This window comes from Zingiber officinale, chromosome 3A (genome assembly GCF_018446385.1).
Source record: "Zingiber officinale cultivar Zhangliang chromosome 3A, Zo_v1.1, whole genome shotgun sequence".
NCBI classification, from domain to species: domain Eukaryota; kingdom Viridiplantae; phylum Streptophyta; class Magnoliopsida; order Zingiberales; family Zingiberaceae; genus Zingiber; species Zingiber officinale.
In genome coordinates this window covers 71,760,712-71,785,337 of record NC_055990.1, presented here as the reverse complement: position 1 = coordinate 71,785,337, position 24,626 = coordinate 71,760,712, and the positions used below count along the sequence as shown (strand labels likewise).

The window sequence follows — 24,626 nt, the reverse complement described above, 5'->3', positions numbered from 1 at the left end:
TAGAGTCGAACCGGCGACTATAAAAACCCCGGCTTGAAAACCGTCGAGCGGCGACGTTAAACTCTAGAGTCGAACCGGCAACTATAAAAACCTCGGCTTGAATACCGTCGAGCGGCGACGTTAAACTCTAGAGTCGAACCGGCGACTATAAAAACCCCAGCTTGAAGACCGTCGAGCGGCGACGTTAAACTCTAGAGTCGAACCGGCGACTATAAAAACCCCGGTTTGAAGACCGTCGAGCGGCGACGTTAAACTCTAGAGTCGAACTGGCGACTATAAAAACTCCGGCCTGAAGACCGTCTTCACGGACCAGCTTATCGGATCTTCTAACTCCCCCGTTCGGGGTTGAGAGTTCTTCATTGGTCTCGGACCAGCTTCAGATATTCTATCTCCCTTGTTCGGGGCCGAGCGGTCTTCACTAGTCTCGGACCAGCTTCGGATATTCTATCTCCCCCGTTCGGGGTTGAGTGACATCTATCTCCCCCGTTCGAGGTCGAGCGGTCTTCACTGGTCTCGAACCAGCTTCGGATATTCTATCTCCCCCGTTCGGGGTCGAGTGACATTTATCTCCCCCGTTCGGGGTCGAGCGGTCTTCACTGGTCTCGGACTAGCTTCGGATATTCTATCTCCCCCGTTCGGGGTCGAGCAGTATTCACTTGTCGCGGACCAGCTTATCGGATCTTCTAACTCCCCCATTGGGGGTCGAGAGTTCTTCATTGGTCTCGGACCAGCTTCAGATATTCTATCTCCCTCGTTCGAGGTCAAGCGGGCTAGCATAGTCAAAATTCCTCACTTTAAATAACTAAGTGGGAGAGGGATTTATTTTTAAATAAATTCCACGGTCTCCATTACTGGTTTATAAGTGATGCAACAAGCTTGCGCGTTGGCTCTGAGTGCCTTCCTCCATATCGGATGAGCTTGTTTGCGGATCACTAGCTTAAACTTCCATTTTGGATGACTATAGGAAGTTAATTAAGAGCGTGTGATCTTCCCCATCGGAAGGGGCACAATCTTATTAATGGACTTAGTGTCAAGTAATGGTAAACACTTAGACACGTCTAATAGTATCCTCCCCATCGGAGTCACTGCTATTATTTGTGTGACCAAAGAAAACCAACTATTAATTTGTCAAATAAATAGGTTGACAAGATAATAAAATTAAAAACTCCTCTTACAAATGTTTGATTTTGTATACGTCCACACTATCGTGGCATACAAAATTCACGGTGTTTGAGGCAATTTTATTTGTCATAAAGATTTTTTGACAAGATAATTAATGGGTAAACCCCTCCTCTTACAAATATTTAATTTTGTATACGTCCACACTATCGTGGCATGCAAAATTCACGGTGTTTGAGGTGTTGGTGAATTTAAATAATATTGTTTGAGGAATCAATGTTATTTTAAATTCAAAAGTTTTGACCAAATATTTGATCAAAGACAGATCAACTATTAATTTTATTCATCATAAAGAAAAGTTGATGAGATAATAAAATTAATGGATAAAATCTCCTCTTTGATTTTGTATACGTCCACACTATCGTGGCATACAAAATTCATGGAATTTTAAGGAGTTGATCTTGACCAAATTTTTTTTGTGACTCTTAGGATTTAAAATGTTTGTCAATTCCCTAGTTGTTATACTATAGAAAAGACTTAGTATTCCCAATTGTAATGATTGGAAATAGGACTTGGACATTAAGGTAGACTGTCTTCTTAGAACTAAGAACAATATAGATGTCTTTAATTCATTAGTTGAAACATGTCTAGTGGTGTTATCTACCAGAACCTGGAGTGTAGATACAGATGTCATTAATCATGTCTGCAATTCATTGCAGGGTTCTAGGAAACTCGACAACTAAATGAAAATTAAAACACCGTCCACATGGGCACTACTGCAAAAGTAGCAGCTGTTGCAGTGGGAGAGGTTTATTCTCTAAAAGGAATAAAATATAGATTATTAGAAATTGTCTTTACATACTAAGTTTAGAAAGAACCTGATTTCAGTTTCTAAACTATTATAGAATAGATATTGTGTCTATTTTGATAACAAAGTTGTTATCAAGAAAAATAGGGAAGTTATCTATTCTAGTATGTTGGTTGACAGATTATAATCTAATAACTCCCACGATGCAACAAATGGAAATTAGTAACACATCTTCTAACTTTAAGAGAAAGCAACCTTCGGAAATGAACCAATTATATCTTTGACATCTAAAGCTAGGTTATATTAACTTAAGTAGGATTCATTGGTAGCTGATGAACTTTTGGGTTCATTAGTAGTGAAAATTTTTTCAACCTGCGAGTCTTACTTGGAAGGAAAATAAACCAAGAAACTTTTAAGTCTAAGGGGTATGGAGCCAAAGATATGTTGGAATTGGTTCATTCTGATTTGTGTGATCCTATGACTATCCAGGCAAGAGGTAATATCGAATATTTCATCTATTTTATAGATAACTATTCAAGATACAAATACATTTACTTAATGTGTCGCAAGACTAAGTACTTTGATTAGTTCAAAGAGTAAAGGCTGATGCGGAGAAACATCAAAGTAAATGTATCAAGACAATACAGTGAGATCGTAGTGGCAAGTACCTCTTGGGAGAATTTAGGAGTCACTTATCAAAAGTAGGGATTTAATCCAAACTAACTGCACCTGGTACATCCCTACAGAATGGTGTAGAAAAAGGAAGGTATAGGACTCTTATGGAAATAAGTAGATTAATGATGAGTTATTTGAAAAATTACCAAATTCATTTTAAAGATATACTCTGGAAACAGAAGTGAACATAGTACCTTCCAAAGTCAGAACTCTCTACTCATATAGAATTGCTAAATATGCATGAGCCTATTTTGAAGCATATTCGGATTCGGGTAGTCCAGCATATATGCTGAAGAGAGACAATGATAAGTTGGACAGGAATTCACTTGTTTGTAAGTTATCCTAGAGAAATGAAAGTAGGTTTATAGTCTTAAAAATTAGAACGTCATTGTTAGTATCAATGATCGATTTTTAGAAAAGGACTATGTAATAAACCACAAGCCCATAAGTAAATTTGTTCTTAAAGAAATTATAAAGGACATGTCTAATCTAGTACCAACTGTACAAGATGAAATATCACAAGAAACTGTAACATGTATCACAATTGATACACAATTATAGACAGTACATCATCGTAGTGGGAGGGTTGTCAAAATAACCAAAAGGATTCATGTTTTGGGAAAGTTTTTGGACTTGATCCCAAATGAACATGAGTCTAATCCCGGAAATATGATGAAGCACTCCAAGATAAAGATGCAACATCTTGGCAAAGAGTAATGAATAACAGAATTAGAATATATGTATTCTAATAAAATCTGGAAGCTTGTAGAACAACCAAATGGTGTAAAAGCCTTTGGGTGTAAAAAGGTCTATAATAGGAAAAGAGGGATAGACAGGAAGGTAGAAACTTTCAAAGCAAAGCTTGATGAAAAAGGAAACTTTTTCACTGGTAGCCATGCTTAAGTCTATCCGGATTCTTTTATCTATTTGGCAAGTGGATGTCAAGACAGCATTCTTTAATGGAAGTCTTGAAGAAAGCATCCATATAAATCAACCAGAAAGATTCATTACAAAGGGCTAAGAGCATCTTGTGTGCAAGCTCAATCAGTCTATGGACTGAGGCAAAGCTTCAAGGTCTTGGAACATCCAGTTTATCAAAGTAATCCAAACCTATGGATTTATTTAGTAACCGGATAAGTCTTGTGTATATAAAAGGTGTGATGGAAACGTGGTGGTATTTTTTGTACTATACATAGATAACATTTTTGGTATTTGGAAACAATATCAAAATGTTGTCAGAAGTAAGGGTATGGTTATCCAAACAATTCGATATAAAGGACTTGGGAGAATGTATATATTCTTGAGATCAAAGTAATAAGGGATCGCAAGAAAAGAATATTTTACTTATCTCAAGCTTTATACATCGAAAAATAATCCTTGCTCGTTTTAAGCATGCAAAACTCCAAGAAAGGTTTCTTACCTTTTTAGCATGGAGTAACTTTATCTAAAGATATGTCTCTGTAGATATCAAAGGAGATAAAGGAAATAAAGGCAGTTCTTTATGTTTCGGCTGTCGGAAGCCTAATGTATGCTATAAATCTGTTTTGCCAAGGGCATAGTTAGCAGATATCAAAGTAACGCTGGACAAGGACATTAGACTGCAGTAAAGCATATATTAGTACCTTAGAGGCACTAGAGATTATATGCTAGCTTACAAGGCAGTTAATTTGGTCCCTGTGGGTTGCACGGATTTTGACTTCCAATAGGGACAATAATAAGTCAACCTCGGGGTTTTGTGTTTACTTTAGGAGGTAAAGTCATAACTATAGAAGAGTGATAAGCATAGGTGTTTTTCTAAACTCCACCATAGAAGCTTAGTATATGGCAAGCCTCTGAGGTGGCCATAAAAGTTGAATGACTCAATAACCTCAAGATAGACTTAGATATGATTTCTGGTTTGTCCAAAGATTATTACAATTTATTGAAATAATATTGGTGCAGTAGCAAACTTGAAGAAACCATAAGTCTATAAGGCAAGTAAACACAATAGAGCGCAAATACCACCCAATACGAGAAATCGTATAAACGAGGAAAAGTTGTTGCCGCCTAGATTGCATCAGGTGATGACCTATAGATCCTTTCACTAAGGTCCTTAAGGCAAGAGCTTTTGATGAGCATATTGAAGGGTTGGGAATCAGATGTATGGCAGCAGATATAGCAGCTTAGTCTTTTAGTATAAGTGGGAGATTGTTAGGATGTATACTAAAAGCCTAGCTTTTGGTATAAACATTTATCTAGAAATAAGAATCACATTGGTCAAATGACTACATTTATGATAAATGTAGTTGTTCAATTAATTTATATTGTAGATAATATGGTGTGTGATGTCACACACAGAGGATCATGTTATCAGTACCTTATAAATTATAAACAGTAGCTCACGACCATGATAGAAAGGAACAAACCATTGGAAGGTCGTAGTATAATTAGGTGTTAGTTTATCTTAACTATATAATTACACTAGTATACTAAGAGTGTATTGAGTAGGACCATTAGAGGTCGTTTCTTTTATACTGACTTTATAAAGGAACAAAGACCTCAGTTATTATGGAAGTGTGTGCTCTTAATCCTAATATAATAACAAGCACATATATTTGATATTTATTTCTTTAATTTATCAATGGGTGAGATTTAGTTCGATGAATCAATAAGCCCGATAAGTTGAGAAATGATATCACTTATAGTGTGTGTTGTTGATTATAGAAGGAAACTGTGTCCTAGTAATCTAGGTTGAGAATGTCCCCAAGAGGAGCTCATAAGGATTGTCATGTTAAACCCTGCAGGTGGACTTAGTCCGACATGACGATGAAGTTGAGTGGTACTACTCTTGGAGCTAGATATTAATTAAGTGAGTTGTCAGTAACTTACTTAATTAGTGGACATTTGTTATCTTAAACACAGGGAGACTAACACACTCATAATAAGAAGGAGCCCACAATGTAATTTGGGATTGGTGCGGTAGTTCAATAATAGTTCTCTAGTGGAATGAATTATTATTGATAAAATTAAGTTGTGTGTTCGGGGCGAACACGGGATGCTTAATTTTATCGGGAGACCAAAACCAATTCCTCCTCTCGGTCCCTATCGTAACCTCTTAATTATAGAGTACTATACCCACCTATACCCACCTTCTTACCCATCCCATAAGGGGCCGGCCAAACTAGCTTGGAGACCAAGCTAGGGTCGGCCAAAGTTTGGTTCATGGGTGCTTCAAGGTGGCCGACCCTAGCTTGGGTTCAAGCTTGGTGTGGCCGGCCCAAATTAAAATAAAAAGGATTTTTATTTTTAAAAAATTTTCTTATGTGGATAACATGTTTTAAAAGAGAGTTTAAAAATTTAAATCTTTCCTTTTATAAGATTCTACAAAAGATTAAGAGAAGAGCTAAATCTTTTTCCTTATTTGTAGATTAAAATGTTGATTTTAATTTTGGTAAAAACTTTCCTTTTTAATCATTTTCATGATTTAAAAGAAAGTTTAAAAATTAATAATTCTCTTTTATTAGTTTTTACAAAAGATTAAGAAAAGATTTGATATCTTTCCTTATTTGTAGATTAAAAGAGATTTTAATTTTTAGAAATAATTTTCTTTTTATCCACATGTTTAAAAGAAAGATTTTAATTTATTAAATTTCCTTTTTTAAAAACCAATCATGAATGGATTAAATTATTGGAGAAATTTTATAAATTTCCGAAAACAAATTAGGAAGGTTTTAATTCTTGATTGAATTAAATTTCCTTTGATTGGAGGTTTGTTGTGTGGCCGGCCATGTTAATTAAGAAGAGGAATTTGATTTTAATTAATTAAATTTTCTTTTTCATGGCAAAGGAATTAAGGAAGTTTTTATTAAAGTTTCCTTATTTGCCAAAACCAAGGATTATAAAAGAGGAGGTAGAGGAGCCTTCAGGTGATGAACTTCTATTCTTTTTCTTCCTCTCCTCTTTGGTTTTGGTGGCCGGCCCTATTTCTCTCCTCTCCTCTTGTTGGCCGAAACTCATCTTTTGGTGGAGCTTTTGTTTGTGGTCAGATCAAGGAAGGAGAAGAAGGAGAGAAAGCAAGCCTCGTCTCTAGCATCCCTTGGAGCATTGGTGGTGGCCGAAATTCTTCATCCTTGGAGGAGTTTATTGTGGCAGAAATCTAGAAGAAAGAAGGAAGGTGGAAAGGTGGTTCTCATCTCGGAAGATCGTTGCCCACACAACATCCGAGGTTAGAAGAGGAATATGGTAGAAGATCAAGAGGTCTTTCTAAAAGATATAACTAGTATTTTTCCTTTCCGCATCATACTAGTTATTTTTGGAAATAATATCAAATACAAGAGGCATATGATTTTAGTGTTTTGAATATATTTTTCGATGTTGTGTTCTTTTGTTTTATTTTTCCTTGTGATTTGATTGTTCTTTTCGGTTAACCTAAAGTTATTTTAGGAAATTAAATATTAGCTTTCCATAAAAGGTTTTGTCTAGTCGGTGGTGGTTGCTCCCATATCCAAAAAGGCCGTGTGTCTCGCCACGTCAGTACTGGGAACCAATTATGGAAAATAATATTTAATGGAATTAATAACTTAAGGTGATTTGGGTCGGAACGTGTTAAGTTCCGCAGGAGACCCAAGTCAAAACCTAAAAGAACAAATAGATTAAGTTTTGGATCAAACGTGTTAAGTTCCGCAGGCGATCCAAAATTTAATTTAAAACAACACATGGTAGCTAGGAAAAGGTTCAGACCTTTGTACAAAATTTTTGTACAGTGGAACCTCTAGGCTTTCCGAGTAGCAACCAACAATTCTATCTCCCCTGTTCGGGGTCGAGTGATATCTATCTCCCTCGTTCAAGGTCGAGCGGTCTTCACTGGTCTCAGACCAGCTTCGGATATTCTATCTCCCCCGTTCGGGGTCGAGTGACATCTATCTCCCTCGTTCGAGGTTGAGCGGTCTTCACTGGTCTCGGATCAGCTTCGGATATTCTATCTCCCCCGTTCGGGGTCGAGTGACATCTGTCTCCCTCGTTCGGGGTCGAGCGGTCTTCACTAGTCTCGGACCAGCTTCGGATATTCCATCTCCCCCGTTCGGGGTCGAGTGACAGCTATCTCCCCCGTTCAAGGTCGAGCGGTCTTCACTAGTCTCGGACCATCTTCAGATATTCTATCTCCCCCGTTCGGGGTCGAGTGACATCTATCTCCCTCGTTCGGGGTCGAGCAGTATTCACTGGTCGCGGACCAGCTTATCAGATCTCATATCTCCCTCGTTCGGGGTCGAGCCAGCTTTAATGATCACGGTACAAAGTGTCCATTGGTTTCGGACCAGGATATCTCATGGGCTCAATGCTCGCTCGGCTAAAGACTTTTGCTTCTGTTCATCTTTGATTCCTGGTCTACACTTCCGATCAGCTCACAGGTGATGCTGCCATTTGGCATCATCCCATTCAGTACTACTCGATTGCCAGGTCGACATTTCACGATCGCCTGTTCGATATCTTATGGGTTGCTCGGTCAACAATCTCGCAGTCATCCGACCGGTATCGCTTGACCGTCCGTTCGACCACACGCTTGAGCTAGGTCGCACGCTCGGCATCGTCCGCTCGACATCTATCCACCCGATCGACATCCTTCCGATCGCCCGTTCGGCATATTCGCAGACGCGCGCTAGGCATCGCTCGTCCGCTCGGTTGGCATCGCTCGTTCGCTCGGTCTACTCATTGTCCAGCGTGTCGCTCGGTCTACTATCCTTGCACTCATCGCTCGCCCGTTGTTTTGCCGCTCGTTTGATGTTTATCGTTCGCTCAGCATCGAGTCGGTTATCGACTTGATCTGCTCGGCATCGTTGCTATCTCAGGCGACACCGTTATTATGGCGACCACTCGCATGACAGTGTACATTGTGTTCAGCAATTGGACTTTGGTATCGAGGGCGGTTCAGCCCTTTGCGATGGACTGTCTAGTCAGTCGGACTTGCGCCTCCTTCGACTAGACTTGAGGGGGAGACATGTGATGCGGATAGTGTTAGGGGCAGAGAGGGAATAAGGAGGAAGAGGAAGGGCAATTTGGTCTTTTGGCTTTTTGAGGGTTTGTTGTATTAAAAGGCACTGTTCATCATGCTGGAAAAAGGGGGGGTTCGAGTTTTTAGGGGCGCCGCCAGCCCCCTCGCGCAGGATGCCGATGCCGGCCAACTTCCCTCCCTCTCCCTCGTCGTTGACGCTCCTCTTCTCTTCTCCTCATCTCGACGCTGCTACCGAGCGGCCGCTTCGTGTCTTTGCTTCTTTGCCGCCGCCACGATGCAAGGGAGGCACAGCCGCGGCCGTTTCTTCCTCTCCACCGGCGAGCCGTCTCCCTCCCCTCTCCTTCTCCTACCGACAGATGCCTCCAGCTGACACGCTGCCTCCGGCCCTCTAAACGCCCCCGAAGTTTCGTCCAGCATGCATCGTCGCAGCAGTCGTCGATTGCCGCCGCCTCCATGTGTCGCAGTCGCCCCTACGCACTGCGACCAGCGGGCTTTGCCGCCAGCATGTACCATAACCCCCAGGGGTCGTTGACGCCCCCTCCAGCAAGTGATGCCACCCCTAGTGGGCATCGCCTCCACCTCTTGCAGCCATTGTCGCTGCCTTCGGCAGTGGACTGCTGCCTACGCCAGTGGGCAGCCCCCTCCAGCGGTTGACGCCGCTCGTACCATTTGTCTACGTCGGCTTTAAAGTCGAGAGGGTGTTCGGCTGGCGAGCCGATGTAGTTTCGGCCACCGAGCCGTTATGTTACGTTATCTGCATCATTATTATGTTTGTTATTAATATTATCCGGCCTGCGTGCCGTGTGTCGGCCTGCAAGCCGAGAGTGTATTCGGCCTTCGTGTCGTTATTGTATTCCGGTCTGCAAGCCGAGGATGTAGTCCGACAGGGCGTCGTCCTGCGGATCCATAGCGCGTTCAGCTCCGAGCCACCGGAGCCAGCTACCCACCTGATGGACATTTATCTGCTATCCAGAGTCGAGCGACGGCTTGATCAGCTCACCCATCCATCCGAGGCCCCCCCCCCCCCCCCCGGGGCCAGGGTACGTCTTCATATTCATTTTGTACTTATTTTGTTGTCCTATTATTATGTGGATGCTTATATGTTCGCGGGACCTACCTCGAGCACCGAGGTACCAGGGATCAGGGCAGGCCGATCACTGGTTGCAGGTGTTGTTGACCAGAAGATATCGGTCGACTTGGTCAACATAGAGGACAGATCATCAACCGGGTCATAGGGATGCGGTCAACCTTCCAGACACGTCACACCGACATGTTAGTCTTCTCAGCTTCCCGACAGGATAAAAACCCCGTTATTATGGCGACCGCTCGCATGACAGTGTACATTGTGTTCAGTAATTGGACTTTGGTATCGAGGGCGGTTCAGCCCTTTGCGATGGACTGTCCAGTCAGTCGGATTTGCGCCTCTTTCGACTAGACTTGAGGGAGAGGCTTGTGATGCGGATAGTGCTGGGGGCAGAGAGGGAATAAGGAGGAAGAGGAAGGGCAATTTGGTCTTTTGGCTTTTTAAGGGTTTGTTGTATTAAAAGGCATTGTTCATCATGCTGGAAAAAGGGCGGTTCGAGTTTTTAGGGGGCCGCCAACCCCCTCGCGTAGGACGCCGACGACGGCCAACTTCCCTCCCTCTCCCTCGTCGCCGACGCTCCTCTTCTCTTCTCCTCATCTCGACGCCGCTACCGAGCGGCCACTTCGTGTCTTTGCTTCTTCGCCGCCACCACGATGCAAGGGAGGTACAGCCGCGGCCGTTTCTTCCTCGCCACCGGCGAGCCGTCTCCCTCCCCACTCCTTCTCCTCCCGACAGATGCCTCCAGCCGACACGCTGCCTCCGGCCCTCTTGACGCCCCCGAAGTTTCTCCAGCATGCGTCGTCGCAGCAGCCGCCGGTTGCCGCCGCCTCCATGCGTCGCAGTTGCCTCTACGCACTGCGACCAGCGGGCTTCGCCGCCAGCACGTACCATAACCCCCAGGGGTCGTTGACGCCCCCTCCAGCAAGTGATGCCGCCCCTAGTGGGCATCGCCTCCACCTCTTGCAACCATTGTCGCTGCCTTCGGCAGTGGACTGCTACCTACAGCAGTGGGCAGCCCCCTCCAGCGGTTGACGCCGCTCGTACCATTTGTCTATGCCGGCTTTAGAGTCGAGAGGGCGTTCGGCTGGTGTGCCAATGTAGTTTCGGCCACCGAGCCGTTATGTTACGTTATCTGCATCATTATTATGTTTGTTATTAATATTATCCGACCTGCGTGTCGTGTGCCGGTCTGCGAGCTGAGAGTGTGTTCGGCCTTCGTGTCGTTATTGTATTCCGGCCTGCGAGCCGAGGCTGTAGTCCGACAGGGGGTCGTCCTGTGGATCCATAGCGCGTTCGGCTCCGAGCCACCGGAGCCAGCTACCCACCTGATGGGCATTTATCTGCTATCCAGAGTCAAGTGACGACTTGATCAGCTCACCCATCCATCCGAGGGCGCCCCCCAGGCCAGGGTATGTCTTCGTTTTCATTTTGTACTTATTTTGTTGTCCTATTATTATGTGGATGCTTATATGTTCACGGGACCTACCTCGAGCATCGAGGTACCAGGGATCGGGGCAGCCCGATCACTGGTTGCAGGTGTTGTTGACCAGAAGATATCGGTCGACTTGGTCAACATAGAGGACAAATCATCAACCGGGTCATGGGGATACGGTCAACCTTCCAGACACGTCACACCGGCAGGTTCATCTTCTCAACTTCCCGACAGGATCAAAATATATATATATATATATATATATATATATATATATATATATATATATATATATATATATATATATAAAAGAATTAGAATTTAAATTTTGAAGGGGAGCTTGGCGCAATAGTAAAATTATTGTCATGTGATTAAAAGATTACGAGTTCAAATACTTGAAACGATTTCTTACAAAAAGTAAGAACTTTTGTGCACCGGATTATTTTTTTTTTTAGAGTTTAAAACGAATATTCTGTTTGTGCCATTAATAGATTAGCGACAAAGACTGTTATCCTGCCCGACGCCACAGTGCGCGAATGTGCGCGCCGCGTAGGATAACAACTGTTTTTAATTTTTTTTTTATTTTTTTTAATTTGTGAATTAAAAAATAATTGAAAAAAAATTTAAAAATAAAATATTTTTTTTAAGAGTTTATTTCTAGGGTTCAGGCTTTGGTTATAGTGTTAAAGTTTTTTTTTTTTAGATTTTACCTTTGGGGTTTAGGCTTCCCAATTAAGTTATAGTGTTTGGTTTTAAAAAAAAATTAAAATAAAATTAATTTAAGTATTTATTGAATATTGTAATATGTTAAAGGGATATATTAATGTATTAAAAATTTATATAAGGAAATGTTAAATTTTTTTAATTGATTTTTTAAATTTAAAATATTAAAAAAATCAAAAAAAAAAAAAAACCGATCGATCTCCTGCGCACGCGCATAGTCACGCACTGTGTGAACGTGCAGGAGATCACTCCTATATATATATATATATATATATATATATATATATATATATATATATATATTAACCCTTCCTTTCCCTTGGTTTTTAATACAATTTATATGAAACTATCCAAATTTGACAGGCTAAAGTGCAAAAGGACTCCACTGGATTAAAAAGAAATAATAATAAAAACGCCGCCGAAGAGTAAGTCAGGATGCCTTCCAACTTAGATTTACTGGAGAAGACACTAGCTAGGTGAGCTGTGGTTCGGGTCGCTTTGTGCCGCCGAAAGAATAAATTTATGGAAAGTGAAATGGGTCCTCCCAGTGATCTTACAGGGTTGGTTCATATTATAAAAGATGGTTCGTTTGTATTTTTTGTCAATTTATTTCTAAATTAATATAGAAAAGATAAATCATGAATAACTACTAGTGATTAATATAAGTGATCAAGGCATAGAAGAGGGCATATTTAAACACATTTTGTTTCGACCCTAATATCTCATGTGACAACACCCCATGCCTTAACAACATTATATATATGGTTGATTTATGATGGTAAAAGGTGATTACGCTTGCTCTCAATACTCCCGTTAATCCATCTCAGGACTAATACGAAAGAGATAAATCACATATGACTATGTGCTAACCTTTGGATTAGTGACTGACGCATGAGTTATATGATTGATTTATGCTGCAAAAGGTTGGAACCGCCAACCTAGCGGCCCCCTCAACCCGGCCCCACAAGTATGACAGGGAGTAAATCACGGTGAATACGGGCCCAGCTATGACATGGCAGTCTTAGGTGTTTAGCACGGACAGATATTGATGTTATCGCAATTGCTGCCGCAGACCCTCGACCTCTCGACTCATGCTGCAAGAATCCATGTCATAACCAGTTATATGATTGATTTATGATCATATGTGAGGAGGTAAATTGAGAAAATGTAGTTGACAAGTATAGAGAGGATTTTTTTTTTTTCTTGATTTTATCGAGATTCAAACTCTTATTCTATAATAGTAATTTTATTGTGTATTAACTAACTCAACTCTATCCAAAGATGCTGAAAGAGCAACTCTGTCTCAGGAGGAAGTTGAGCCATAACACATATCTAAAGGAAGCTAAGGAAGTTAGTTGGCGGAGCAAAGTAGAGGACAAGTTTGATCCGACCATGTAAGAATGAGAGCATTCACAATGAAAGCTTCTTTTTTTCATCCTTTTTTTTATTTTAATTAAATAATTATTTTTATTTTTATTTTAAAAGTTAATAATTTTTTTTATTTAGGTCTTTTATTTTAAATAATGTAATTTATTTTAAAATTATTAATATTATTTAATGGTAATTTATGAATTTAAATTATTTTTATATAAAATAAAATATAATAAAAAAGTGTAGAACCCATAAAGAAGTTGATTAGAGATTTTTTAATAGTAAAGAGATGCGTGAGGTTTTTTACTTTTTGACGTGGCACAGATATGACAACGAAGGAGTTCATAGAGGGGTTCCATGATTGTCGATGACCTAAGTTCCTGAAAATGCCAAATCAACGATCCTCATGGTATGTTCCCATATTATATGAAAGGAGATAACTTATGGTGACAATTTGTAGGCAATCGTCAAGTGATTAGATGATAAAAGAAGTTTTTTTTATCATATATATATATATATATATATATATATATATATATATATATATAAATAATTTTTTATATATTATTACTAAATAGTAATAGTAAACAGAAATAGATTAACAGTAAATAATAACAGAAGTAGATTAACAGTAAATAGTAACAGAAGTAGATTAACAGTAAACAAAAATAACTTGACAGTAATAGTAAAACAGTAATAGTTAACAGTAAATAGTAAAAGAAAAATATAATAATAGTGAAGTGCAGAAATAAAGTAGATAGTCATAATACCGTGATGGTATGGTTAAATATATTAACTTTTTAAATTTTTACTCTTTTTTTTTTTACTAAACTGCTTTCTTTTCTTGTTTGTTTTCCAGGGAGCCTCACCTGTTCAGGACCTCACCTTTCAATCAGTGCCCCGGCTTATGCGTAAGATTTTGGGTTGCTACCCTTCTTACTTAGCTCGCACAGGTCTTATATGATTTTGGTTATTCCTGATACAGTTATTGTTCACCTGTCGGTTACAAAGACAAGGACTGAGGAAAAGAACCAAGACGAGAGAGACAGAATGTTTTTGAGTCTAAACTTAGATTGTCATTATAAAACAAGCAACAAGCATAGATCTTATTTAGTAGAGAATTTTTACAGAGAGTTACATAAATTTTTACATAAAGATAACTTACATAAAAAACAACATATATTACATAAAGGTAGAATTTTTACATAACTTGATAGAGAAAACTTACAAACACACTTGAGCACACTTGAAGAACAGCGGAAGAGTATGGACAGTAGTGAGTGCAGTGGGGGAAGTGGATGCTTCAGCAAGAGAGTTTTGGGGTCCTTTTATAGGAGGAGGAGAGAGCTTTTCTTGGAGGAGAAGGAAAGCAGAGAAAGAGAGGGGCCTGGAAAGAGAAGGCTTGGTGAAGGACAAGTGGAGAGCTCTAAGAAATGGAAAGGGGGCCTGGCAAAAGAAGGGTTTAGTTGGGGGGCAGATGGCTTCGTTTTAGGTGGGTGGACATAGTGGCTAGGTGGCAGAAAAACGTCATGAATGACGTTTTTGGTAGATGTTACTGTAGTGTTATGTTTATGGGAGAGGACGTCATGGATGACGTTATTAAGTCTCCATTAAGTTGTCGAGGTTATTATCACTGGTAAGATCCAGAGAGGGTGTTTGTGAACTTCCAGCTAAATCTGGCTGCATACTTCTATGGAGTGCTGCTCTATATGCTCTAGCAGAGAGGACAGAGCTGGCTAGTCTCTTCTGACAGTATCTTTCAGTTTTTCTTTTATAATGTTGAAGCAATGTCGTATGTTGTGTTTTGAAGGAGAAAGGGAGGAATCTAGTTCCCATATCTTTTGGCCAATAGATCTTCTCAGTGTAAGTTTCTCCTACTAGGAAGTAATTGTCGGGATCTGTCAAGCGATCCCAAGCCCAATTAGTTCCTTGTACTGATGCTCTCCAATGCTTTAATTGATCTTCAATAGTAGGGAGAGCTTCCCAATGGAGATCAAGGTCAGATGGATAATCTTCAAGTTCTATTTGGATCTCCCTACTATTGAAGATCAATTAAAGCATTGGAGAGCATCAGTACAAGGAACTAATTGGTTGTAATGTTTGTGGTTTATTGTTTAATTCTAAATTAAGAGTCCAATCCAATCCTGCAAGTAATGTTGATAAGAAGTCCATAGGTTTGAGGAAATAAATGCCTTTTGTCGTAAGGGTTTCTGATCCGGCGGTAAGAATGGGGGACCCCATTTAGCAGAGTCAACGCCACGTGGAGGTCGAAAGATAAAAGGCCAACCAGAAGCTTGGCCGAGCTGATTATGATGGTGACGACCGGCTGAAGCTTCCGAGCGGAAGCGATACACCCCGGCGGGGAGTCGGGGTTCCGACGCTCATGATGAACAGTATAGTAGTGCCGAGCGGATGGCCTGCTCGGCCGAAAGAATAAAGTATCAACACTGCGAACAGTCCCGAGCACACGACCAGGAAGCTCCCGAGCGGATCAGCACGTCCCACCGGTCGGACGTGAGGAAACCGCCGACCGGTCGGACGCTCATCATGGAGACAAGGACAGAAACATCCTCTGACAGCAGGTGATACGCAAGATCTTAGGGCATGGGCTCACTGTCCCATCAGAGACATGCTCGGACTGTAGCAGTAAGGGGTCAGGCAAGCTCATCTGACAAGCCCATACTAAGGTATGGCACAGAACACGTGTGCACCTCGGTATGAGTGCACATGCCTCTTCACAGCCCTATATAAGGGTCCTCACCCTTCGCCGGAGGTACGCTCTCTCGCATATTGGAAGATCATATCTGCTGTCTGCTTGCCTGACTTGAGCGTCGGAGGGTCGTCGCCGGGGACCCCTCCCCGGCCCGACTTCTGTGCAGGTTCGCCGGAGGTCGGTGCAGCTGGCCGGAGACAGAGGAGAGCGCCACGTGCCCAGCGTCCGTCGATTCAGCGACTCGGACAGGATCAAATTGGCGCCGTCTGTGGGAACGCGCCTGTATCCGAGCGGAATAGATGGACGAGGCTGGATGACCTCACACCGTGATGCTCCCCCAGGAGTCGAGGCTCTGGGAGGCAAGAGCAGGAGAGCGCCACGTGCCCAGCGTCCGTCGATTCAGCGACTCGGACAGGATCAAATTGGCGCCGTCTGTGGGAACGCGCCTGTATCCGAGCGGAATAGATGGACGAGGCTGGATGACCTCACACCGTGATGCTCCCCCAGGAGAAACTCGACGCTCCAACGAAGGCAAGAGCAGCTAAGCTCGTGGAGCAACAGAGACAAAAGGCTCAAGCTGAGCGGATATCCGAGCGACCCAGGAGGACTGACCGGAGAAACATTAGAAATGGGAGCAAAATAAGGGTCCAATCGGCCCTCAGGTGGGAGCAACTCCTGCCCCGATATCGGTCCGACAAAGGGGTCTGCATCAGGCGAGGCAACTGGCCAATAAGTTTCGACAAGTATAACGTATGCTCCTCACTCCACGGGTATTCGGGAGTTGAGAAATTGGGTCATAATCGTGCCGATCGATAGGTCAGTTCTTTCAATTACCTGTTGCTCATAGATTGGTAGTTTAAGAACCCCCGTGCCGCTCGGCCGGGAGTATGTTAACCGAGCCAAAGGCCCGATGGGATAAATCCCGTGCCGCTCGGCCGGGAGCATATTAACCGAGCCCCAAGTTCGATGGGAAGACCCCGTGTCGCTCGGCCGGAGGTATATTAGCCGAGCCAAAGGCTCGATGGGAAGCCCGTGCCGCTCGGTCGGGAGTATGTTAGTCAAGCCAGGCTCGATGGGAAGACCCCGGATCGTTCGGCCGGAGGTGTATTGATCGAGCCGCACGCTCAAGGATCGAAGGCCCCGAGCCATTCGGCCGGAGGTATATTGAACGAGCTGCACGCTCGAAAAAAATGAAGGCCCCGAGCCGTTCGGCCGGAGGTAAATTATTCATGCAAAATGCTCAAGGACGAAGGCCCGGGCCGTTCGGCCGTGCGTGCGATATCCTTTATCGGCACAAAAAAGCGAAGGCCCCCGAGCCGATCGGCTGGGAGGTTTATATCCGAGCAGGGAGCTCGAGAGCGAAGGCCCCCGAGCCGATCGGCTGGGAGGTTTATATCCGAGCGGGGAGCTCGAGAGCGAAGGCCCCCAGTATATCCGAGCGGGGAGCTCGAGAGCGAAGGCCGCCGAGCCGATCGGCTGGGAAGTTTATATCCGAGCCAGGCGCTCGAGGAGCGAAGGCCCCCGAGCCGATCGGCCGGGAGGTTTATATCCGAGCCAGGCGCTCGAAGAGCGAAGGCCCCCGAGCCGATCGGCCGGGCGGTTTATATCCGAGCTGGGAGCTCGAGAACGAAGGCCCCGCGCCGTTCGGCCGGAGGTAAATTGGTCGAGCCGAGCGCTCGAGGATCAAAGGCCCCGTACCCATTCGGACGGAGGTAAATTATCCGAGTCAAAATGCTCAATGCTGAAGACCCCGTGCCGTTCGGCCGGGCGTACGATACCCAAGCATCAACACAAAAATCGAAGGCCACGTGCGGAAAGTAAAGTGGTGTAATATGGCGCTAATTCTTTGTATATTTTCTGTTAGCCTATATCCTCATAATGCAGGAAGCAAAAGTGATAAAAAGGATGGCAAAAAGCTTCACCGAACGGAAGCGTCAAAATTAGCCTTAAAGATTGTCTAGCCCAGACGTTAAACCGTAGAGCCGCGCCGACCGGCTATAAATATCCGCGCTGAAGACCGTCTAGCCCAGACGTTGAGAGCCAACCGCTATAAATATCCTAGAAGATAGCCAGACGTTACCGGCTATAAATATCAGAAGACCGTCAGCCCAGACGTTAAACCGTAGAGACGACCGGCTATAAATATCCGCGCCGAAGACCGTCTAGCCCAGACGTTAAACCGTAGAGCCGCGCCGACCGGCTATAAATATCCGCGCCGAAGACCGTCTAGCCCAGACGTTAAACCGTAGAGCCGCGCCGACCGGCTATAAATATCCGCGCCGAAGACCGTCTAGCCCAGACGTTAAACCGTAGAGACGAGCCGGCGTCTATAAACTCTCCGAGCGGAAGACCGTCTAGCCCAGACGTTAAACCGTAGAGACGAGCCGGCGTCTATAAACTCTCCTAGCGGAAGACCGTCTAGCCCAGACGTTAAACCGTAGAGACGAGCCGGCATCTATAAACCCTCCGAGCGGAAGACCGTCTAGCCCAAACGTTAAACCGTCGAGACGAGCCGGCGTCTAAAAATCCCCGAGCAGAAGACCGACGACCGACGAGCTCCGTCGTTAAAAATCGAGTGCCGCGCCGATCGGCTATAAATATCCACGCCAAACCCGCGACTGCGAACTTACTGGACGGAACTAAGGACGCCAAATAACGAGCGTTCGCAAGTACTAAATTAATTAAGTCCGATCGGCCAACGATTTGCCAATACTTCGCATTCACTGAATGCAAACAGTATAGCCAATCGATAAACGATTTCAAGGAAATCGAGTCAATTGATTGACCTGATCGGTCGTCTAGTGGGAAACACGTGGAGCTTAACTGACTCTACGAATAAGCACCAAACAGACAAAAGACGGCAATGAAGGGCAAACAAAAATAGAGGCAAAGGAAGACAATTACGCCGATCGGCACATGCAAAAATTTTACATCAGCAGATGAAATACAGAAAGTACTGGAGAGAACTCGCTTCACTCCAGGTCCTCAAAATTAAAAAAGGCATCCGGGATATCGTCAATCATAGCCGCCAGATCTGAAGAGGGAATGCTCAGGTCAGCAAGAAGGTGCCCCCCCTTCTTCAAGTACGCCATGGTGACCTTGACCGCCTCGGCGAAAGTTGAGGAGACGTTGCCACCGAACTTTTCGCCGAACCGCTCCGAGCGAAGGTATTCTTGGCGCGCTGCTGCTAGGAGACTCGGCTCCCCCTCCTTGTACTTCCTGAGCGCCGCTCGGGAGGCAATTAGTGAATCTTGGACTGCCTTCAAGTCCACCTCCGCCTTTGTACGTTCTGCCGAACGGTCCTCCCGCTCGGCGTTCAGCTGGGCCTCTAGATTCTTAGATTGCTGATCTAGGGCTCGGACTTCAACTTTCATCTTGTCCAGATCAGCAATCACCCGCTTCTTCCGGCTACTGGCGCGCTTCACGTCTCCGTCGCGCTTCTTCACCAAGTCTTCAAGTCGGGCCACCTCTGTAGCCAGGTCGGCGACCTTCTTCTGTTCGGCCTCGAGGGCTTGTTTCCCCCGCTCGGCCGATGGACCCCCCGAGACTTGGAGTTTTTCCATGAGATCCTCCAGCTCGGCTAGCCGATGGCTAGTGGCGATTTGCTCGGCCCAATGCTGTAAGGGAAATAATAAAATCAGGAACCAAACAGTAGCATGGCGCAGGAAGAAAAATGAACCTACCTGAGTGGCCTGCTGCATGTGGTTGATGAGGGCCACCCGAATCAGGGCGTCCTCGAAAAGTTTGGCGGCGGACCGTCAAGGTTATTTTATGAGCGGGGCTTGATGGCGGTACAGACAATAAATATTCCTCCGATGGGAATCGAAGGTAGTCTTGATGGTCGGTGGTAAGCACTTCCTCGGCAGCCGCTGGCCGAGGACTCCCCTATGGTTGAGGTCTCGCCCACCGTCGTGTGACGAGTCCGTGGAGGAGAGCGGAGGGCAGGCGTGGCGAGGCCATCGAGGTCCCGATCTGCTGACGGCGATCGGGCGAAGCGACCTGATCGGCGCTGTGGTTCGCCCTCTTGGGTCGTGGGTCTCTTGACGTTCCGAACTTCCGTGGTGAATCCCGGCTGGGACTCCACTACCGGTGGGGGAAGCAGGATCCGCCTCAACCTCCGTTAAGCGGATGGACTGCGTCCCCCCCTCTCCTGTAGCTGCCGGGCAGCTGGGGATTAGACCCCGCTCGGCGAGTTCTTTTTTGGTAGCCGCCTCAATCTCCACGGCTTTCAATTTCAGATGATCAGTAGCCTTGGAGCGCCACATGACTTCAGCTGCAGTGGAAGAAATTAATAGGTTTGTTTGTGGTTGATTGTTTAATTCTAAATTAAGAGTCCAATCCAATCCTGCAAGTAATGTTGATGAGAAGTCCATAGGTTTGAGGAAATAAATGTCTTTTGTCGTAAGAGTTTCAATAACATTAGTAATTTGAACTTTAAAACTATTGTTAATATTTGTCATAGTTTTAACTAGAAAGATTATGTCTATTTGAATATTATGTCTTTGAAAGTCTCCATACCCTCTGGCTTATACTGATATTTTAATATGTTCTATAAAATCTGAGATTGTCATATTGAAGTTTGGATAGAAATAGATAATTCTTAAATGACTATTATATATATATATATATATCCGTCGAAAATTGATCCACTGTCTTCATAATAATAAAATTATCATCCTTTAATTAACTGGGCTTCCTATGAGGATAAAATGACAAATGAGAGAGACAAAAGAAAGTCTAATGTCCTTTACAAGTGAAGTGTCGCAAGGAGTTTAGTAGTTGGAACGTCCTTCGCAATCTCGTCCACTCTTCATACTTAAACACAACTTTCCTTCGTAATCAAGCACCTCCTCATTAAAACAATTCGAGGATCACATAAATTAATAGTGAGTCTTCGATGATCAATTTTTAAGGGCAAAAGGAGCGCGACGACAGTTGGGACAACGACGAGCTACTGAACAGAAGATAGCCGATCGTTCATCGTACGTCAGCCTTCACCTAAAGCGACTTTCCAATTGCATATATAATTAATTAATTAATTAATTAATTAAAAAGCATATATAGCACGTAGACACTGTGAGCTCTCTTTTAATTCAACGAAGTGGTTCAACCAGAGCTGGTTTAATCGAATGAGCTGTGTTCAATTGGGGCGATCGGAAGGAATCGGCAATTGTTTAATCGGAGGTCGAGCAGATGCTTTGGGTTGGAACAATGGATTAGTTGCACTGGCCTTATCTGCAATTGATATAATTAATTAGTTTTATATATCTCAAATTGTTGCTCATAAATTAATTAATCCTTCGATCGAAGATAATTTATGTGCTGCCCATTCTCAATTAATTAATCCAACTGCCTTTATAAGAGGGGAAGCAAGAAGAGTGTAGCGTGAGGGTATTATAGTGGGATTGATGGCGGCGACCACCAGTACCACCGGCGCGATTACAGCTTTTTTCTTCGTCTTCCTGTTCTCCGCGGCGGCGGTGGCGTCGCCGCGGTTCAACGTGCCCACGGTGAGCTTCAGCCATGGCTTCGCCCACCTCTTCGGCAACGACAACCTCGTGCGCTCGCCCGACGACCGGAGCGCGCGTCTCACCCTCAACCGCTACACTGGTAACGAATTGATTGGCGTCGTATAGAATTGAGCGCGCGCGCGTACGTACGTACGTACGTACGTACGCAGCTATAGTAATTCGTCTAATTAATTCGTTATTACTAATTAATTAACAGGATCGGGATTCATCTCCACGGACCTTTATGATCACGGATTCTTCAGCGCATCCGTCAAGCTGCCTAAAGATTTCACCGCCGGCGTCGTCGTCGCCTTCTATGTACGCCGTAAATTTCTTCAGCGTCCTCCCATTAATTCTGATGAAATTAATGGTCGCAAACTTGCAGACTTCGAACGGTGAAATATTTCCAAGGACGCATGACGAGCTGGACTTCGAGTTCTTAGGCAACGTGGAGGACAAGGACTGGCGGATCCAGACCAACATCTACGGCAACGGCAGCACCGCCCGCGGCCGGGAAGAGCGCTATCTCGTCCCCTTCGACCCCACCGAGGAGGCCCACAGCTACTCCATCTTGTGGACTCCCGACTACATCATGTAACAATTAATTATGAGTCTTTGATTTGCTTCATTTCGAATATATATCATGCATGTTGAATTTATTTTTTCAGATTCTACATCGACGAGGTGCCGATCAGGGAGGTGGTGCGGACGGAGGCGATGGGCGGCGACTTCCCGTCGAAGCCGATGTCAGTGTACGCCACCATCTGGGACGGCAGCTCCTGGGCCACTGCCTACGGCCGGATCAAGATCAACTACGAGTACGAGCCGTTCGTGTCGGAGTTCGCCGATTTAGTCCTCCATGGCTGCCGCGTGGACCCCGTACTCCAGCAGGCCGTGGAGGCGGCGGACCGCTGCGCCGAGTCGGTGGAGGAGCTCATGTCCGCCGACTTCGCCCTGCTCACGCCGCGGAAGCGCGCGGCAATGCGCCGCTTCCGCGAGCGCTACATGATCTACTGCTTCTGCTACGACCAGCATCGCTACGGCAACGTCACCTTCCCGGACTGCGACTACGTCTCGCCGGAGCATACCCGATTCGGCGAGTGGGGTGATAACAAGGTCCCGCCCATGGAGGTCCGCAGCAGCCGCCGGAGAAGCCCAGTCCCGTCATCCCTGCCGGTGACGACATCCTGGATTGATTAATTTGGCAATTGATTTAATTTAAATTAAGTTCGAGCTGTAATTTTCTGGGATAGAATTATTTCTCGATTCTTTGTAAATGATGTAAAAATACGTACGTACAAAAATGATTTCTGTAAATGTTGTACTTGTTCTTGTTCTTATGCCACATTCATTGTTCTACAAATCAAACGAAAAGCCGATATTATTTTTATTTTTAAAAGAATTGATTTTGAATCGTTTTGGTGGAATCGACTTGATTTGAGTTGGGTGGGTACGTGCAGTTGCAGTTGTAGTCGTTGGGCCCTCGTTTGGTATGGTGCGTTATGCCTTTTCCTTAAAGGTGTCAATTGAATCGGGCTTAAGTGTAGTTTGGTCAGATTGAGCTGTGTCAGCTACCCGTGGACCGTGCTTATCCTGGCGAATGGGACCGTGCTGGGAAAAGCTAGCCCATGCATGAAGCCAGGTACACATGGACCGACGTGGACCGATGTCGGATGTATAATTACCCATTTGATTTTATTTTTTAAAAATGTTTTTGTCTCTGCAAAATGATATATATTAACCTCGTCCATGTAGCAGACTATATTTATGTGGCGCCACTCTATACATTAACCTATATTATGTATTTCAAAACCCGGGCTAGCTCAGCACTAGGACTGATAGTAAAAAAACTAATTTCTTTTCGCTCCGAATGCTCCTGATCGTCAGTCCGATGAGTTAGAGATAAATCACCGACCGAGCAGCCTTTTGTCTCTGCAAAATGATATTTTTTTTACTAATAACCACTATATCTATCTATGTAATTACGTGGCGCCACTCTACATATTAACATATTATGTATTTCAAAACTCAGCACTGCAAAAGAATTAATCAATTAGGGATAAAAATTTTCGTTTTAAATCTCTAATAAACTTAGTGATAAAAAATAATTCAATCCCAAATTAATAATGAAATTTATAACTAAATATTTTCATCATAGATTAGGAAGAAATAATAATTTATCATAAAATTCATTGTCAATTTTAGGACCAAATTTAATTTTTATTAAAAAAAATAAAATATTTGTTGTCATTTTAAATTCTATGACTAATTAATAATTCGTTGCATATTATACGGTGAATTAATAATTTATCACATAAACTTAATATTTTAAGGAAGTCAAATCTAGGACGAATCCAGAATTCATCTCATAATTAAGGATGAATTCTGAATTTATCCCCAAATCTATGCTGAATTCGGAATTCATCCCCAATTCTGGGAAGAATCCAAAATTTTTCTTCGAATGAAAAATAATTGAATTTTAATAAAAATGAGTTTGGAACCCTAAATATTGACTTAAAGATTTTCAAATGATATGAAACAAGTTTTCATATATTCATCTTATTCTCTTTATTATATAAATGCACTCATGCATCATTTTGACCTAATATTAAAAAATTAACAACTTAATATTAACAAATTACCATATAAACATGATAATCAAATATGATTTTTTATAAATAAATAGAATTTATTATAAAAAATCACTACAGTGAATATATTAAGTCAAAATTATGGATGAGAGTATTTTTGTGATCAGAAAAATAATACGAACACATGAAACATATTTCATGAAATTTCAATATCTCTATGTCCATATTTAAGATTTTTGATTATTTATTCTTTTTTATTTTATTTTTCTTTTCAAATGTGAGACGAATCATGGATTCATCCCTATATTGGTGATGAATCCTTGGATTCGTCCCAGATTTAGGGACAAATCCTTGGATTCATCACCAATTCTGGGACAAATCCAAGATTTATCCTATAATTGAAAAAAAAAAATTGTAAATCCTAAATATGGAGCTAGAGATATTAGAATTTCATTAAACTAGTTTCTATATATTCATACTATTCTCCTAATTATATAAATGCCCTCATATACATTTATGCTACAGTAAGACAACATGCTCAATAAGGTATCTGAATAAACAACAATCAAAACAAGTAAGCATGGTATCCAGTATCTGCTAAATATCATGGA

General features: G+C 43.2%; 2 protein-coding genes across 2 annotated transcripts; both read left to right on the top strand.

Annotated features, from left to right (window-relative positions):
* Positions 1–9,044: 9,044 nt before the first annotated feature.
* LOC122050473 (proline-rich receptor-like protein kinase PERK2) lies at positions 9,045–10,707 on the top strand. The gene is made up of 2 exons (XM_042611374.1): positions 9,045–9,240; positions 10,139–10,707. The coding sequence occupies exons 1-2, from the start codon at positions 9,045–9,047 to the stop codon at positions 10,705–10,707; spliced, it is 765 nt and encodes a 254-aa protein (XP_042467308.1).
* Positions 10,708–21,200: 10,493 nt separating this feature from the next.
* On the top strand, positions 21,201–22,784 carry LOC122053829 (probable xyloglucan endotransglucosylase/hydrolase protein 30). Its single transcript, XM_042615776.1, has 4 exons — positions 21,201–21,524; positions 21,642–21,742; positions 21,810–22,018; positions 22,093–22,784. The coding sequence occupies exons 1-4, from the start codon at positions 21,323–21,325 to the stop codon at positions 22,622–22,624; spliced, it is 1,044 nt and encodes a 347-aa protein (XP_042471710.1). The 5' UTR covers positions 21,201–21,322; the 3' UTR covers positions 22,625–22,784.
* The last annotated feature ends 1,842 nt before the right edge of the window (positions 22,785–24,626 follow it).

Coding starts and splice junctions, on each gene's coding strand:
- LOC122053829 (XM_042615776.1), top strand. CDS start 21,323: ATGGCGGCGACCACCAGTACCACCGGCGCGATTACAGCTTTTTTCTTC. Junction 21,743..21,809: donor GCGTCGTCGTCGCCTTCTAT/GTACGCCGTAAA, acceptor GCAAACTTGCAG/ACTTCGAACGGTGAAATATT. Junction 22,019..22,092: donor TGGACTCCCGACTACATCAT/GTAACAATTAAT, acceptor TTATTTTTTCAG/ATTCTACATCGACGAGGTGC.
- LOC122050473 (XM_042611374.1), top strand. CDS start 9,045: ATGTGTCGCAGTCGCCCCTACGCACTGCGACCAGCGGGCTTTGCCGCC. Junction 9,241..10,138: donor GTGGGCAGCCCCCTCCAGCG/GTTGACGCCGCT, acceptor TTGTATTAAAAG/GCATTGTTCATCATGCTGGA.